This window comes from Cynocephalus volans, chromosome 9 (assembly GCF_027409185.1).
Source record: "Cynocephalus volans isolate mCynVol1 chromosome 9, mCynVol1.pri, whole genome shotgun sequence".
Lineage (NCBI taxonomy): Eukaryota > Metazoa > Chordata > Mammalia > Dermoptera > Cynocephalidae > Cynocephalus > Cynocephalus volans.
Genome location: NC_084468.1, coordinates 134,049,621 through 134,069,175, shown reverse-complemented (window position 1 = coordinate 134,069,175; position 19,555 = coordinate 134,049,621). Strand labels below are relative to the sequence as shown.

Sequence of the window (19,555 nt, the reverse complement as noted above, 5' to 3'; positions counted from 1 at the left end):
CAGCGTTAGAACTCTGGCACGCAGCGCACACTCAAATCCACACACGTGCTCGCTGCCAAAACCTCTGCAACTCCCCGCTAGGAGGAGTCACACCTCCCGACCCAGAAACCCTCCCACCCTTCTCCTTTATTTCTCCTTCCCGCCCCGCCCCCGCCAGGGCTCCGGCGGCCTTCGAGTCGCAATGCTCCCCGGGAATAGTAGTCTTCCGCTCCGAGCCTTGTAGAGGTTTTATACATTTCCGGAACTACGCTTCCCAGGGAGCCTCGCGACAGAGGGAGGCTGAGTCACCTGACCAGGACTCGAGGTGCAATGGCGGCGCCCATGCTGCGTTGGGGCCGTCCTGGAAGACGTTGGGCTTTAGCCTGGGTTGATGGCGGTTTTCGCCAGCGAAGAGGGTCTCCGACTGGTTCTGCGTCCAACCGAGTGAGGGGACAGAGCTCAGTGGCTCAGCAGCTCCTCGACACGGCCCAGAAGCCGAGGAAAGGGTATACTATTTCGTACCATTACTGCCCACCTAAGTGTGAAGTGGAACTGCGACATCGGGACATCGGGGAGACGATGGCCATTGCAGCCCAGCTTCTAAACGTTTTGGCGGGCGAGAGGGTGTTGGGCTGTAATCTGCAGCCCTGAGATCTAAATGAAAACGTATAACAAGCCCAATATCAGCCCCGCCCCCATACATAAACCATTGTTGGGGAACTCGCGAGTGTAAAATAGCAAGTGTTTTCTTGAATCGAAGGCTGTACAGACGGAAGAGCGGACTCAGTAACCTTACTAATGGCACCAGCAGCGGGATGGGTGACACTAGAAGCGGGGTCATATTTAGCTGACATTTATTTAGCGCTACTACGGGCCAACAGGGTTCTAAAGGTAGAAAGGGACCCTTTACCTACAAGCTCTGGGTAATGGTGGCTTAATGTCAGTCAGAAAACACCAGCTATCTGTGAAGGCGTTTTAGGTTGAACATGTCTGTCTAGACCTAGGAGGATGGAGCCAATAGAAGAAACAGTCCCTCTGGTTATGTAGAGAGTATTGCTTATTTTGTTATCCCCTGAAAGGCTGTTTATGCTTCACTATATAAGATTTAAGTAGTTTCTTTTCAATAGAGAAACATAAGGCACATTTCTAATATTTTGTTTATTCTTTGAGAGTGGTTGGCATTATTTTTGCTTTTCAGTTGGAGAAACTGAGGGAAAATGTCCCAAAGCAATCAGTTTCTATTCTTTTCATTAATTAGATAGTCTTCCTGTGAATAGAAAGTATGTCTTTCTCTCAGTGTAATGAAACTGCAAAAATACTTTGAATAATGCTTCAGTGAATGCAGAATTTCTGATGAGTTCTAAGTTTAATGCCTCTCAATTAGGCCTGTGCTTCTAAAATTTCAGAAGAAGGAAATAATCATTTTGCAGTACTTTAGATATAGAACTTAATGTTTTGAGATGATTGAAACAAAACCCAATACATGTAAACAGAAATCTAAATAATACAGAAAATGCTTGGGAGAAGAGCAGAATAGGAAGATACATGGGTTTCACAGAGAATAGCACACTAGTAAGAACCTGGGGAGAACTGTGTACAGAATAGGAATGGCCATATAAGAGAGATTATATTAAAGTATTTAACAGATTTGATAGCAGTCAAGCATGAACAAACAAAGTAACCTGAAATTAGATCTCAGGAATTGGAAGTGATTTGGGGGACCAAACAAAAATGCCACATCTGGTGGTTTAATGTTTTCCTTTGCACAAAATTTTCAGGAGTATCATTTAGTGGTGCTCTATCACATATGTCACTCTGGTCATTATGATTGCTAGCCATTGTTATAGAATGAATTAAAAACATGGTTGAGAATTTCCTTTTTCAATAGTGAAATGTGGAACTATTTACCATTATTTCTGTAGTGGTAGAATCCTGACATTTATGTTCATTTAAAGATCAGCTTTCTTCATTTAGTGAGTGATTAATTGATAAGGTAAGGTTAATTTAGAAAATGCTGCTGTTCACTGAAGTTGTCCAAGCAATTGTCACCTAATGCCCGTTTCTAAATTGTTTTAAGATGCCAAATTGTTCCTTTCCCTATTGTCTTCATGTTTGTACAGCAAACCTTCTAATGCCACCTTGTAAATGAATTTCATTTTGCCAGTCTCATTGTAGGTCTTCATTGTGAATTGCTTTTGATTTAGTCACCAATAAAATATGACACATTTTTAAATGTAAAAGATATAAAATTTTAGTAAATGAAAAACAGGAAATTAACATTTGTGGTTTAGGCTCCTAGAAATTTATGCGTGGTGGCAGATGTAACTACTACTTAATCCTTATCTCTTTCTTCTTAGTAAACACGAATGGGCAGCTGTGGTAGGTTTGGAAATTCATGCCCAGATTTCATCCAACTCCAAACTCTTCTCTGGATCTCAAGTCCGCTTTGCAGCACCTCCAAACTCTTTGGTTTCTTTTTTTGATGCATCTCTACCTGGAACTTTGCCGGTAAGGTTTTTATTTATTTATATTTTCGTTAGAAAATATTTGTGTTGGGCCGGCCCCATGGCTCACTCAAGAGAGTGCGGTTCACTCGAGAGAGTGCTGTGCTGATAGCGCTGAGGCCCGCAGGTCCGCATCTTACATAGGGATGGCCGGTGCGCTCAAATATTTGTGTTGAATATAGGTAATGATTTCCTTGTTTTAATATCTTGATACAACTCTTAGGAAATATTTGTTTAGGGGATTTTGCATGAAGTGGGATGGACTAAATGTTTTCTGAAGACCCATCTTTGTAATTCTCTTTCTAAGTCTGAACGTATTCATACATGTATTCACTCATTTTACAAGCATTTTAGAATGCCTGCTGAGTACCAGACTCTGCCATGAACTGGTTCATAAAGATGAGCAAAGATCATTGCCTTTGAGAAGGTAAAAAACTGGTAGGGGAGGTGAGTCCTATAACCAAATAGAGTTCAGTGTGATTACTCCTGTGAAGGTGATATGCAGAGGATGGTTTGGGAACCCAGAGGAGGACACCTAATTCAGTAAGAAGAACAGTTGTGAGAAGTTAGATAGGGGTACATTTGGTTAAGGAAGGGTTGCTAGAAGTTGTGGTGTCTGAGCTATTTGAGAAGCCAAGTAGGAGTTTGTCAGATAAATGAAAGAGGAGGAGAAGTCTAGTGAAAGCAATCAGCATATATCACATGATATCACAGTGTAAGGTCAATAATGATTGCAGTTATTGAAAACTAAGAAGCAGTCAATAATAAAGAGTCAACTATAATATGCAATGAGTTAACTACTCATTTTTTACTTGACCCCAAGGAATGACAGGTCCCAGCGTACCATTCAGCAAGATTTGTAGCACATATTTTCATATAACGGGCTGTATTTTGAAGAAAAGGATGGAGGGAACAGTGTAAACATTCGGGCTAATAAACAACGCATCGTCTATCCAAGACCTGTAGTATCAACTGGGTGAGGGGTTTTCTGCCACCTTTGGAGGGAATGTGTATACATATTGATGATGTGAGGGTGGGGTATGGGGATGGGGATTGACATGGGTGAATTCCTTACTTTCAGACATTTAAATACAAATGAAAGCTGGTTAAACTGAGCACTGGCAGGCTTGCAGGGGCAGAGGTATACTTTTCTCAAAGTCCACCTTGGGAAATGTGTCTGTCGTACCTGGGGCTTTGATTATATTGGAAGAGCATCTCATCTTAGAGCTTTTTCCTTACTTGTGCTTTTTGTCATGAAGGACTTCCATCCCTGCAAACCATATCCAGGGTCATCTTTGATTTGCTGTTGGGTCTCTGGGAGAAGACAGGTGTAGAGGGGTCTCCCCACGACACACACACACACACACACACACACACACACACACACACACACACACACACACACACACACACACACACACACACACACACACACACTCTCTCTCTCTCTCTCTCTCTCTCTCTCTCTCTCTCTCTCTCTCTCTCCCTCCCTCCCCCTCCCTCCCTCCCTCCCTCCCTCCCTCTCCAGCTTAGAGTATCTGTCTATGAAAAGAGTTTTTGTTAGAGAAGAGACAATTTTTCAGTTATAAACATGAGTTCTTTTGGGGGCAGAGACTCAGATATGCTAGAAATAAGAGTATCTATTTGGACAGGTAAAATGGAATGCAGTCTGTCACTCCTCTACCTTTTTCCTTCTAAGTTCAAAACATTTTTTTCCCACCTGGTAGTTTATTATCAAGAGACTAGGCATAAGCTCAGTTCTTTTCAGATTTTTCCAGCTGGGAATGTGATATCTAGCAGTGTTCTCGTTATAGTTCATATTTAGAAACAGTTCCATTTACAGATAGGCATGTTTTCTGTAAATAGGCTCTTCAGTTGTGCCTAAATGTGGTCAAATATTAGAGACAATTCAAAATAACTAAAATACCAACATGCTTTGAAACACTTCTTGTCGTACATCAAAGAAGAAGCCTATGAATAAAACAGTAAAGGTGTTTGGGACATTTGAGCATTGAGAGCTTGGCTTACATTAACTAAATGGCAGGTAAAGGCTAGAAATACAGTTTTGCAAGAGCTAGATTTGTTTTTCTTCTTCCGAGCGTACAAGACTCACGGTTTGAGTAGCCTAAATGGGTTATTCTCTCAACAGAACTGATCTGCCTCTTTTTCAGAAATGTTTCTGTCTTTAAAGGACCTATTTTAGTATGTGAGCAAAATCATACCAAAACTCCCAGAGTAAAATGTTGTCACTCAGAAGATTTTAAGACCCCGTGATTTACCTGTAAGTAAATTTTAAATGTATAGAACATTTAGACAGTTGTCCTTTTCTAAGCCCTGTGGAGATGGTGTAATGATGCTCTGATATCCCGACTCTGCTTCTCGTAACTCTAACAAACCAAGAATTTGAGAATATGTTTCTGTTTCTCAGGGTTTCAGTGAATATTATGTTATTGTTTTGATCATTTTAGCCAAGAAATATGTGTTATTCATGATGATGCTTGAAACTCTGCCCAAGGCTTGGACTGTTCCATTCTCCCTGCTCCTTCCCTTCCTCTAACTGGCCGACTGCTCCTTGTCACGTGGCTGTTTTCCTCCTCCCACCCCTGAAATGTTGGTTTTCCCATGCTCCATCCCTGGGCTCTCACTTCTGTTCCCTGAGTTCTCCTGAGTAATCTTTTCACCCTCAAATAAAGTTCCTATATCTTTTAGGTAAAAAGTCTGTATTTCCAGTGTCCTACTGTACATTTCCGTCTGAATGATTCATCAACATCTTGAATTCAGCAGTCACAATGTTGAGCCTATTATTTTCCCCCCAAAGTTTCACTGCCTCCTGACAAAAAAATAAAGCAACAAGTGGGAAAAAATAACATGATCAGAAATGGATGTTGGGAGAAAACTGTGTGTGTTACACACATACGAGAGTGCTTGAAAAAGTTCATAGAAAAATGAAATTAAAAGATAATAAAAATATTTCCACGAAGTGTTTGAAGATCCATTGTATATATAGCAACAAAGGAACAAAAATTAGTAGGAAAAGGATGATTTATTCTGTTGATGGTTTTGGAAAAAATGGTTAGCTATTTGGAGAAAAAATATATTTACAGCTCATCTCATACATCAAAACAAAATTCAAATATATATATAACTTAAATATAAAATTAAGCATAAAAAGACCCAGGCAAGTATTCATTTATCCTTGTGATGGGGAGAAACTTTGTAAGCATAAGAGCAAGAAGAAAAACTTGTAAGGCAAAATAATGGAGATATGACTATTTATCCAACAAATATTTATTTATCCACTAATTATTTTAGGAATTTATACTAGGAAAATAATAAAAAAATGTGGGCAAAGGCTTCCATGCAGAGGGGTCTATAGCAAGACTATTTATAATAGTATAAAATTGGAAGCAACCAGCATTTCCCAGTGAACGGGGAATGGTTGAGTGCATTATGATACGTCTACACAGTGGAACATTATGAAGCCACTGGTAATGTTTTTGAAGGATTTTTAGTGACACAGGAAAATGCTAAAGATAAAAATTTCGGTGGGATGAATAGAATATGCATGTAGATTACTTAATCTTCTTTTGCCTGAGTTTCTTACTTATAAAATAAGGGTAATATATTCAACCTATTGGATTTTTGTGAGAATTAAGTGAATCAATACCTTTATTTATTTTTTTATTTAAAATTTTCATTTATTATTAGCATATTCATTCTTACAAATCATATTTCTTTATGCCCTTTGCCCGACCTATCACTTCACAAACCCCCTCCCTCCCTCTCCCCATCTCTAGTATCCTTAGGTTTGTTCTCTCTTTCATTCCTTCCTTCTTCTCTCCTTCCCTTCTTCCCTCCCTTCCTTCCTAGTAGCCAGTTATCAGTGAGAGCATGCGGTATTTCTGTTTCTTTCTCTGGCTTATTTCACTTAACATAATTTTCTCTAGATTCATCCATGTTGCTGCAAATGGCAGTATTTCATTCTTTTTTATGGCTGAGTCATATTCCATTGTGTATATATATATACCACATTTTCCTTATCCAGTCATCCGTTGATGGACACTTAGGTTGGTACCATATTTTGGCTGTTGTAAATAGAGCTGCAATGAACATGGGAGTACAGGTATCCCTTCGACGTGATGATTTCCGTTCCTCTGGATATATACCCAGATATATACCCAGTTCATTTTGGTATATTGTGAGAGGTACAGGTCCAGTTTCATTTTTCTGCATAGGGATGTCCAGTTTTCCCAGCACCATTTATTGAAGAGTCAGTCTTTTCTTCAATGTATGTTCTTGCTGCCTTTGTCAAAAATCAGTTGGCTGTAAGTATGCGGGTTGGTTCCCAGGTTTTCTGTTCTGTTCCATTGATCTGAATGTCTGTTTTTATGCCAGTCCCACTCTGTTTTGGTTACAATAGCTTTTTAATATAACTTGAAGTTGGGTAGTGTTATGCCTCTGGGTCTTTTGTTGTTCCATATGAATGTTTGGATTGCTTTTTCTATTTCTGTGAAGAACGTCATTGGTATTTTGATGGGGATTGCATTGAATCTGTAGATGGCTTTAGGTAGAATGGACATTTTCACAATGCTAATTCTTCCCATCCAAGAGCATGGTATGTCTTATCAATGCCTTTAAAACACTTAAAATAATAGATTGCATGTAATAAGTACTCTGTAAATCTTACCTATTAGTATAACGTGCAGTGACTGGTGGCTCTCATCCTTACGAAGGCTCTCCCAAGTTACTGAGCACAGTTATGTTGCCAATGACAGCAAAAGGAAGTGCTGCACTGCACACCACAGTTGGTCCTTTAGCCTTCATTTTGTGAATTAAGTGATCTAGCCAACAAAACTAACCTGGTGTTCCCATCACCTCGGAGATATTTAGAGAATTAAGTGAGTGATAAAAAATACTAAAAAATAGTATGTTGGATAAAATTATTTCTGAATTAGAAATAGTTTGCAGAAGAGAAGATTTCTGAGGGTTTTTTGTTTTTGTTTTTGTTTTTTACGCGTCATTATATGGAGAGGTGTTTCTTGTACCAAAATATAGTGATCAGTTGATTCTCATATACACTAATAAAAGGATAGCCAAAAGAATTTAGGTTATAGTGTAAAGTCTTTTTCTGTAGACCAAATTTGGTCTATATGTGATTTCTTTTGCCCTGCTGGCCCTTTAGAGAAATGCCCATGATTACAGAAGCCCCAGGTGTCTGGAAGGGTGGTAGTGCTTTAAAATGTCTCAAGATTAATCAGCAAATATTTATTGGGTGTTTCAAAGTGCATGGTATTATCTTTCAGTTCAGTTAAAAATAAGATCGTTACTTAAAGAAATTGTTATAATGTATATCTTTCTGTAGGCATTTTATTTTCCCTCTGTCAGTTGTGACTTCATTCATTCACTTAACTGACATTTATTGGATGCCTACCATGTACTAGCCATTGTACTACCTTGTGACAAACTAATGACTGTGACACAGTCAAACTAGTGACTGTGATACAGCTTTGAATTAGATAGAAGATACATGTGGGTCTTGCCCTCATGGAGCATGGACAGTTAAGCAGGCAGTCGCAGTACCTTTCAATAAAAGTGTTGGTAGTGGAAGCTAGTGGGAGGGGCATTCAACACAGATGTAAGGAATTTGCAAAATTGGCCAAGTAAAAAGTGAATAGGATATACGAACACCAGGAGAAAAACAGGACATGGCTTGCTCTAGGAACTGAAATGTTCCTTGTGTCATAGCATTGAACTCGAATATGGGCATTGCAAGAGGTGAGGCTACAGCGGGAAACATAGTCTGTACCATGTAAGTCCTGCCAGTAAGTGTGGATCCCATTTGCAAAGAGGTAGGAAGACATAAGGAGACTGCAGGGTCAGAGGCTCCAAGGAAGGGAGTATTTTGAGAATAAGGGAGCACAGGAGTGTCAAGTGCTACTCAAAGGTCAAGTAAGACTAGGAGCTGTCCATTGGATTTATTAACAAAGGTATCCTTTGCCAGAACAGTTTTGGTGGAGTGATGCCGGTGGAAGGTAGGGGGCAGTAGATTTAGAAATGCATGGACATTGAGGAAGAAGTGAGAGAATGTGGGCAACTGTTTCAAGAAATTTGACTAGAAAGGAAAAGAGAATGCAGTAGATGGAAGGAGACAGGAAATTAAGGGGGAAAATTTTATTGATCATGTTTTCTTTAATATTGGAGAGACTTGAAAATGTTTACATGCCGATGAGTTATAGTCTTTAAAAATGTATTATACACTTAAAAATTTGTTAAGAGGATAGATCTCATTTTAAGTGTTCTTACTGCAGTAAAATAAAAAAATTTTTTAAATGCTGATGAGAAGGAGCCAACGAAGAAGGGGCAGTTAAAGACAGGAGAGGCTTTTGATTAATATGTCAGAATGAACACATGCATTTTAATCCATCTCTTTCCCCACCCCAAAGAAACCCCATGAAATAATTGTGAAAGAATTTAAAAATTATAAGCCTACAAAAGAAAGGGAGAGGAGACAAGAGTGTGCGACACGGTAGGTGGAGGAGGGCCTGACTTAGCAGAGCAGGTAAACTATAACCTAAGCACCTGCAGAAAGAGACACCGGTGAGAACTGAAATAATGTGCCCTACATGACCTCAGAAACATTCAGGGTGTGGGCGGGTCAGGTACTGTGAAAGGCCAGGATGTGATGAAAACAAAGGGATTAAGTCAGAGTCTGAGTTCAGAACAGTTAGACCTGAGGTCCTCTCCCTGACTCTGTGCAGCTGCCCCACCCTCTTAGGAATTTATAGTCTTGGCAGAAATTTAACTGGTGATACACTCCCCTTGGGGACACCAGACAGAGCAAAAGGCACTGGTAAGGTGTCAGACGATGTCTGCACTCTGAACTGCAGGACCTGCCCAGTCCTTTTCCCTGCCTTTTTTCAGGAACTCAAATGATCTGGTACATTCATCTCTCCTCTTTTCCTCCTTTCTTAAGCAAGAATTTGCAGCAGCAACTTCTGTGGCGATTATATGCTCCTAGAGAGAAGAATTTCAGATATTGACATGTGGAGGTATCTCAGTAAAAAGCTGCCAGGCCACCTGATTGGCTTAGAGTGAAGGCCACCAGTCAACAAGTCCTAGGCGTTTACATAGAATTTTTAATCAGCATTTTAGTACCTCACTGTAAAATATAAACTGACAGCCAAAGTTCACCAGACACTTGAGTAAATTCCCCAACATGATAGACAGAGGCCAAAACAAAAAAGAAAGCTAAAGGAAATAGGAGGCAATAGATAATGCACAGGGCAAAAGAATACTTAAAAAAATGAAAAGCTTTTATAAGTATTTTTAGAGAGATAAGATAGTTGCATCCTCGAAATAAGAACAAAATACTACTTTTAAAAAATGAACAATCAGAATAAAAATGAGCTCTTAGAAATTAAAATTATGGTGCCTCTTCCTGACCCCCCAACCCGAAACCCCAAGAGAGTTAGAAGATAAAGTCAAGAAGATCTTCCAGAAGATGAAACACATGTGCAACAAATTGGACGATAGAGAAAAAAATAAGAAAATTAGAGAATCAATCTGGGAAGTTCAACATCTGATTAGTAGGAATTACAGAAAGAGAGAAGAACGAGAACAGACATGAGGAAACTGTCAAACAAAGAACAGATTAATTTCCCGGTACTGAAGGACACGTATCTCCAAATCACAAGGGCCTGCCTACTACCCAACCCAAGGATTAAAAATAGACTCATATGCAGGCACATCATGAAATTTATGAACATTAGAGAAGAAGGTAAGATCCTAAAGCTTACAGAGAAGAAAATAAAAATGTCACATGCACAGGACTGGGAGTCAGAGAAACATCAGGACTTCTCAATAGTAGCACTTAAAGCTGGAAGAGAATGAAACAGTGCCTAAAAATTCTTAGGGAAAAAAATTATTCTAAGATAGAATTTTGTACCCAGCAATATCAATCACATGTGACAGTAGAATAATGATATTTTGAGACAGGCAGACTCTCAAAAAATTTGCTTTTCATTTTCCCAGGAATGTACTGGAGTAATGGAAAAGTTCCAGGTTGCCAGCTCTGCAGCAGGCCTCAAGCCCTGTTGGGAGGAAGGGTGGCTCCGGCATAAAGAATTGTAGGAAAAAATGGCGAGGTGGGAATAGCAGTTATCTGATATTTGTGTGGGGAAGAGATTTCCATATAATCTGGAATCTTTGAGAAGAATCAGCAATAAGTACATAAAAAATGAAGCAAATGAAAAAAATGAAAGAGTTATCAACTCCAGATAAAACAGAATGTTCAAGAAAGGAAATGTAATCACAGTATACTTAATAGCTCAACAGAGAAACGTATTTAAGTAATAATAGAAGCACCAACTACTGATTTTAAAAACTGTGTTCTAACTTGGATATTGGGAAATAAACAACTAAATTCTAATCTACAGTAACTGGAAGTCACAGTCTAAATTGACAAAGCAAGAAAAAGTAACATTAAGTGCATACTTCAGTAACATTTTTGCCCACATTGGCGTCTTTCTTCTTTTCAGGCCCTAAGCTAGTAGATTGGTTCTGTTTCTTTTGGTTTCTTTTGGAGGAGGGATAGGAAGTGGGGTTTTTATTGGGTTTTGTTTTTAAAATTAGGCAATGACTAAAAGATTTAGAGCTCCTAAGAGATATATTATTCATCGAAAGGGGTTTTTAATAGGGTTTTTTAAAAAAAAAATTATACACAAGGTAACATTAAGTGGTAATCACATGTTACCTGTACTGGTTTCTCAGCCTTGTGCTGGTGAAATTTCTTTCTTTTTTATTCTCAAAGTCCAGGCATTGAAGACTGCTCCCTCACTCCCATCCTTACAAACCTTACTCTTACCATGATTGTAGGAGGTATAAACTCATCCACATTCTCGATTCATCCATACTCAAGCTCATGCATGTGGTGGGGGCTCTGCTTCCCTGGGGTAAAGTGACGTACCATCCTTTTTTCTACCTTACTTTATGGACTTTAATATTACCCATCCTGTTGGGTGGGGAGGAGCACTTAGAGGTAGGCATATTTTATTTTTGAATAGAAATATAATATAATAACAAGCATGGGTAAATTCTTATGATAGAGTAAGATATAAAAAATATTATAAAATGTCTCATTATTCTTTCACCTTGTAACTTACACATATATCAGTTATACTGATCAAGCTCTTGGGAATGGAATGGGCCAAGTGTTGTAGCTCCTTGTTCTAAAAACAAGTACACTGTGTCATTGTGACAGTATATCAAATCTGTCTTTTTCCCAGATTAAAGAAGGATTGTCACATGGCAAATGGCCAAGAGCCTTGACCAGAAGTGATGGATGTTGCAAAGGTCCCTGGCACAACTTATTATTTAAAAATAGGAAGATAAATACCAGACAAGACAGTTCAAAGATTTGGAGGTGGTTGCTGCCAAGGAATAGGAATGGATGTGGGGGCGGGGGGGGGGCAGGGGACTGCTGCTGCTTTTCATTATCAATTATTTTAAAATCCATGCTTATAGTATTTTGTTCAAAAAATTTTAATTTAGGCTTAAGAGAATAAAGATATAAGGGGGAGGAAATTATTGATAGAATAAGGTTCCTGAGAAATCATTTGTCTTCAGAGCACAGGAAGAAAGACCACCTTCCCACTGTAACCCAAGGGGGAGATGTGTCCCTCCTCCCACAGGTTCAGGTTAAGTTTTTAGGTTTGGCCATGGAAAAATGAAGAAGCTCCCATCTGATTTTTTCTTTTACTAGCAAACACGGTTTCTTACATCTTACTCTCCTTTATGGTACTATTTCCTTCCTGTATTAGTGTCTCTTGCGCTCTGGGTCTGTGGGTGATGAACACTCTCAGTTACACAGTTTTTGTGTAACTGTTTCTGTTTCTGCCTCACTCTTGAATGATAGTATAAAATTCTGAGTTGGCATTTATTTCCCCTCAGCACTTTGAAGACATCATTCCGTTGTCCTCAGGCATCTATTATTGCTGATGAGATCTGCATCCTTTATAGGTAATCTGTTTTCTCTCTTTCATAGCCTTAGCCAGAATGTGTCCAGGTATGGATTTGGTTTTTTTTGTTTTTTTTGTTTTTATTCTGCTCAGTGCTCAGTGTGATTTTTAACTTAAGGACTGTACCTTAGACTGTGGAGGTATCCCTATGGGATGAATTCATGGTGGCCTCTGCCAGGGCCCCTTAGGATTTATTCAATGAACCAGTTTCTATGTTAATTTCTTAGCCCTGACTGCCACACAGCTTAGGTGGTGCCAGCATCAAGCCTCTCACCCAAGCCAGGTACAGGGTCAGCGGCTCTTGATTTCTCAAGATTTGTTCACCAATGGCTTGAGGTTGTGGCCTGCTACATATCTACTTCTCCATTTGGTGGCAGAGGATTCTTGGACTGGACCATGATTTTTTGGCTCACAGCTTTATGCAGGGAGCCATTCTAGCTCCCTACCCACATGGACTCATAGCCTTGGCTTCTGCTCCCAAGGTGCATCTGGTGTCTCTTCAGCCCAGTTAACAATAAAGATAGCAGTAAATCCACTAACATTTACCATGTGGTTACTACATGGCAGGCACTGTTTTAGGAGCTTTCTATGTATTAACTTGTTTTAACATCGTAACAATCCTATCAGGCAGTTACTATCATTATCACAATTAGATAGTAACTGGAGAAGCCAGGATTCAAACCCAGTAGTCTGGCTTCAGGATCCATGCCCTTAACCCCCTTGCTGTTCTGTCTCTTGTGGTTACCCCTGGGTGTCACATGGCTTTAAACTCCTACTACCGCTGTGGCCCCAGGGGATTCTCTTGCTTGCTTTGGGCTTGGCTCTGTGTGTGTATATATGTGCACTCTTGTGTGTCTTTATAAACTTATATGTATATGTAAATGCGTGTGTGTATAAATACTGTATAATACTTTTTTTCATGTCCTGTCTCCATCCCCCTTCCACCAGCAGATCCGTACTTACTATGTCTGCTTCTGCTTAGGCTGCTGTCTTGGCCAGTGGAGAAACTCCCCCTCCCCATTCTGATTAGTGACCCTTCTGCTGAAGGTTTTTAGGATCACAGGCATTTTATCTTCTTATTTTACTTAAGTTTTAGAATTTTATGGAATCCCATCATAAATCTTCAGACTGTAAAGGTCATTCAGCCCATTTTGCTGTTTATAGGCCGGATTATAGCTACACTAAGAACAACATTGTTTTTTTTAGCAGAGATTCAGTCTCACTCATTTTGACCCTTTAAAACCTCTTACTGTGGTGCAGGATCTTTCCTAACTTATTAATTAAATAATTATTCCCCTACAGAACTACAGACAGGATCCTAGGTTATTTGCTTAGAGTTAGTTATTTCATATTTATCAAAGTCATTCCACATTCCAGTTTTTCAACTTGTAATACTTTGTATATGGATGTGAAATGGGAAGAAAAATAGGCAAGAAAATATATTTGCTTGATAAAATGTCAGGATTTACAAGTCTCTTTTGTAATTGACCAAATAATGTTTCCAGTAACGGTGAGATTTCAGCAAGGCATCAAGTTTGTTTGAAATTTATGCATCGTCTCTCTTTCTCTCTTTTTCACACACACACACACACACACACACACACACACACACACACACACACACACACACAGCAAGGCATCAAGTTTGTTTGAAATTTATGCATCGTCTCTTTCTCTCTTTTTCACACACACACACACACACACACACACACACACACACACACACACACTCACTTTGTGATTTGAAATGCTTGCCCCCTTCTGGAGTCAAATCCCTATGTGGGAGAAAGGGGCAAAGACACCGTAGGCTCTGTTGTTGCTGGCTGGTAGGAATCTCAGTGTGACCCAGTAGATAACTTCTTCTGATAATCAGGCTGGGCCACAATTAGATTAATTAGAAACGAGTGACTCTACTCTTGTTCTGCTTGTCTGAAAGCTCTTATCCATACGTAACACAACCCCCTAGCAACCATGAATGGTTCTTGTTTCCTGAATGGGGGAAATGACTTTAAAAGCTGTTTTTCACACGTGTGTGCAAAAACATTCTCCTCTTTTCTCAGGATTAGCCTCTTTAAAAAAGTATTAGGGGCTTTCTATATCAACGGTGTTTAGCATTGGCCCTGGCAGCTATACAATGAAAACTGGAACATTGTTTACCTCATTTTACAAAACTTTATTTACAAGAGTATATATATTATTCGCAAGAGGAAGGGGAATGAAGAGAGGAGTAAATATGATGTGAATAAGTATGATGCGAAGCCTGCCCTGCTGGAACCAGCAAACAGTGCTGATACTGTGCTTTATGCTGGAGGTTCATTCTTGAACATGGGTATGCAGATTGTACCAGAAGAGGTCTTGCCTCCCCAAAGAAATGATGATATGAATGCTTTTGTAAAGTATTTTGGGATTAATTTATTTTCTAAATTTCTTATGACAGATTTATTTAAAGCTAGGTAAATCTGCAATAGTCTAGCTGTCTGAACATAGGAGATATTGGTAATAACTTTTGTTATGAAAGACCTAAAAGGTTTAGAAATACTTGACTAGTTCTAGAGAGCATGAGGCTGAAATGCTTTCCTGACCCTTAATTTTAAATGTAATTATAAAAGTTAGTTTTAGCTCAAAACTTAGAAATGAAACAAAAATTCAAGTAAACGTCATTAGGGAAAAGTGTTTAAATACGTGCATTTATGAATCTGATTATGTCAGATCTATATTTATATCTCTGTCCATTCACGGGTGATGTTTAGTTCTTTGACTAAGAAGACAAAATGCAACAGCATTCTATTAAAGTTTTTTCCATTTCAGTGATTTGCCTTAACGTAATCTGTAGAATTTATAATAAATTGTGCTCTCCGACTTTATTTTTGCCAGTCACTCTCCAAGTCATCTTTTTCGTTTTCCTCCATTCCTTTGCAGAGTGGGGTGTTCCAGGGATGATGTGTTTTGCCCTGTCACCTTTGTCCCTGGAAAAGAGGTGTGTCTGTGAGCTCATACCCACAAATGTGGAAGGGCTTCCTTTCAGCTCTTGAACTTGCCTTATAGCATCATTAATTGGGTGTCTTCCATGAACTCAGATGACTCAGCACAATGACGGACTTTCAGCAGGCAGCTTGATCTCACCTCCCTCCCTGTAAGAAGCATTTGACTCCTTCCCTGCCATGGATCTGTTTCCAACTTTCAGGGGATTCTCAGAAACCTCCTCTTCACAACTATTTTCACTTCTCCCACCTCTCTGCCAGTTTTATGTGCAGTATTCCCCACATGAAATCTAACAGTATAACAGAGCTTCTACTTTCTATCAATATATATTTGCTTCATGTAGTTGATTGACCATCCTTTTATGTATGTTGTTTATAGGGATTTCTGTGTTTGATTATAAGGTTCTAAAAAGCAGCTCATGGATCTTTCCTGAGCCACTTGATAGTACCTTGCATAGAACATGTACTAACACCCTTAATAAGAATTTCTCTGTATAATTGCATACACTTGCATACATACACATGCACGATGAGTCCATATGAAAGAATTTTCCAGCTGTCTAAAACCCTTTTGATATTTTTAACCTCTTTTTATGGGAATCTTTCTAATATGCATATACTTTCCTGCTTTCAAATAGAGTAGATTGAACATAAGGTATCCTTTTCTTGATTACTCAAGGTTATTAACAACATCACTTATTGCTTACTATTGCAATATAATGGTACCTTCAAGGGCTATTGAAGTATGTAAAACTATCTGATCCTACAGTAAATGGCTAAAAATAGCCATTCTTTTTAGGTTTCATATTGTAATCTTTTTCCTTGCTTTCACAATCATCTACACCTCACCCTCTTTTTAAGCTTTCATCAGTATATTTGACTCTAGGAGCCCCTTCTTGCTCATTTTCCACTTCTCAGTTATTATTTCTGATCTCCTCTAGCCCAGAAAGCCAGATTATCTCATTTATTAATGTAAATAAAAACGAGGCTCTGAGCAGAGACCTGTCCTACAAAATAAAGTACGTAGACAGTATGAAAGCCATTTAGCTTTTTGAAGCTATAAACCATATAAGACTAGAGTAGGAAGAGATCCTGGAAATCATTCAGTTCAGTCCTTTTAATTTACAGATGAGAGAATTGCTATTACGACTTTCCCATGGTCACACAATTACTTAATGTTCTGCTTGGATTAGAACCAATGTTTCTCACTCCTGGTTTAATGATCAGCTTCGAGTCTGTGGTCTAGTATAATTGGAGTTGATGGAAGTCTGATTTAGGTAGGTAGCTATTATTTTGCAGATATGTATATATGGGAGTATATGTCTCAAAACATTAATCTCATTAGCAGATGTATATGTAATATGTCTATAGATGTATGTCCACATGCTTATACACATACAGAGGTATTGGCTCACAGCCTTGATGCTGATTATATGCACTACATATTATGATGTCTTCTAGGTGTGAGATCTAAACCTGGGGAGACAGAAGAGTGTGAAGTCAGAAAAAAATGGGTAAAAGGAAATCTAACCTAATTAGCCACCAATTCAGTGCCCCATGTGCTGGATTTCTCTAGATCCATTATTAAGAGAGCAGCCCTGAGTAGAGGTAGCTCTCAGCTGTACATATCACCATGCACATAATTCTCACAATGGAAAGTTCTTTTAAGATCTTTTCTCTGTGTTTCATTCTCAGTAATTTTCTCCGTACTCTCTTTCAGTTCACTAATTCTCTTTATTGTGTCTACTCTACTCTTTAACATATGCATTGAGTTTTTTATTTTACTGAGAGTATCTTTCGTTTATAGAAATTCTGTTTTTTCTTTTAAATCTCTCTTGTCTGTTTGAAAGTATCTTATTTTTTTTCATGTATTCAGTTCTTTATTTCTTAAATAATTTTAAATCTACTTATTTTACAGTCTGTGTTTAGTAATCCTATTACCTGAAGTTCTTGAGCGATCTTATTCTGCTTTTTGTATATCTGATGATTCTGGCTAATGGTGGATGATTTTCTTGTATATTTTATAATTTTGGATTATGAAGTCATGTTTGACAGGGTTTTAATAGTGGGAATCTTGTTGACAGTGAGTCCCTCCGAGGAGCCTTTGCATTGCCTTTTGCTCAGTGTTCCCAGGTCTAAGCCAGGACCATTGTTCATGTTTGTCTCTTAGCTTGGGGGATCCCAGACCACAGAGTCAGTAAATTTGACCTCAGTTTGCCTGAGAGCACATTACCAATTCTTAGGATAGACTTTTTTTTCCCCCCAAGCCTAAAGTTTGGGCTGAGACTTTACTAAATTTGAAACTTTACGGGAGGGAACAGAAGATATGAATGTAGCTGGGTCTGTGGCCAAGGCTGTGAATATGGGTGATTCAGAGACTGAGAATGGGTCAGGAAAGACATCTTTACACCTGTCCCTGCCCCCTTTCCCTCTGCCACCAAGGCATCCTTCCTTCTCATTGCAGTTTTTCTGTGTTGTTTTGTATGTATTGCAGTTTTTCACACCAGCTGAGACGGAGATCTGTGCACATCCCAACTCGTCTTATCTCTCCTCCTGTCACAGATATGGATTAAGTGACTGAGGTCTTTCCAAATTCCCCCTAGATGTCCAAGGATGCACAGTCTCTGTTGCCTTTAAAGATTACCATTTCCCCAAAAAATCTCTCATCCTTAACCTTTGTGTGGAAATGATGATGCCATCTCATTCCTCTTAAGGAATGACCAAAAGCAGTATGCTGGAATTGAGAGGAGCAGCCAGTCTAGTGGGAGGAACCAGTGAGGAAACTGATGGTTCGTTTGCCTGTGCAGCCAGCCTCAGGGAACCTGAGAGACCTCTTCCAGCCTTCTTCCCAGGTGAACCTCCTGGGTCTACAGACCATCCTACTGACTTGGTGGTGTTTCTCAGGAACTTTGTGCTCCCTTTCTGTAGTGGAGCATCTCCAGGCAGCATGCTCATCTCCCCAGAGATTCATTTCTGAGCAAAAAACCTTCAGTATTATGTTTGGGAAGGGATTTTCTCCCATTTCCACATCCCTTTATTGGTTTGTTTTCCCCTCAAAAATATATACTTGGTTGAGATATTGAATGCAGTAACAACAAGCCCCTGTTAGAGGAGGTAGTGCTATACTTAGAATTCTTAACTGTTTAAAATGAATTTTATACACTACTGTACTAAAAAATCTGTAATACTAAAGAGGGAAGTGGGAATGTGTGGAAAATAAAACATAAGCATGTTATCAAATATGCCTGTAAGTACAAAAACTTAGGGGTCTTTTTCATGATATAAATATGTGAAAGTTTTTTAAAAAGTACCTAACCATGTTCTGTGACACTCTTTTTTGTTTCTGACATTCAGGTAGCTCATATAGGCTTTATTCTGGTGATTTATACTAGAAGCGTATAATAAACATGCAACCTGAAATCATGCAGCTGGGTACCATTCATTTTTCTTCCTTGGACAGTTCTAGAATTTAAAAAATTGTAGCAGATCTGGAAAAAAAACGTTCCTCACAGCGAATGCATGCATGGCCATGGCAGCTGCCCTCTTGGTGTTTTCTGCTGTATGGAGTCATTGGTGATGCTATGGGGATTTCTAGATGGGTTTTATGAGTACTAGAAAAGAGTTTCTAGGAAGATATTGTGCTGTTTTGGTGGGAGGTCAATAAAAATAATACTCCTTTTCCCTCTTGAGTCAGAACCAATTGAGAAATCAGCATAGTAGTCAAATGGAAATGAACATGTTAGCTTTATTGCTGATAATAGCTTGACTCAAAAATGCAACTTGATATGTAGCCACATGGCTTCTAGTACTTTCTGCCTAAGTTGAACTCAGCTCCCCAAAATGGCGGGCTTTCCATTTGTAGGGGGAGGAACCCGCTTCAGTAGAAATGTTATCATGTGGCCAGAGCAGACCAGACTACAGCATCTCTCAGAGCATACTGATCAGAAAGAGCTCACACAGGCTTTGTTCTGATGATTTATACGAGAAGCTTGTAATAGAAATGCTGAGCAGAAAGGGCCAACCCACACCTGCTTAGTTCCTTTTCCCTAAGTCACTTGTCAGAAAAGTCACTCCA

The 19,555-nt window shown here is 39.1% G+C and overlaps 1 protein-coding gene across 2 annotated transcripts in view; it reads left to right on the top strand.

Moving 5' to 3' along the window:
• The first annotated feature begins 271 nt into the window (after positions 1–271).
• Positions 272–19,555, top strand: part of GATB (glutamyl-tRNA amidotransferase subunit B) — a 76,069-nt gene continuing 56,785 nt past the window's right edge. Inside the window, exons 1-2 of one of the 2 annotated variants that reach the window (XM_063107890.1) lie at positions 272–485; positions 2,337–2,487. In XM_063107890.1, coding sequence (XP_062963960.1) covers positions 310–485; positions 2,337–2,487 — 327 coding nt within the window. In that variant the 5' untranslated portion in view covers positions 272–309. The remainder of the gene's footprint in view (positions 486–2,336; positions 2,488–19,555) is intronic. The other variant, XM_063107889.1, reaches the window with a different exon arrangement.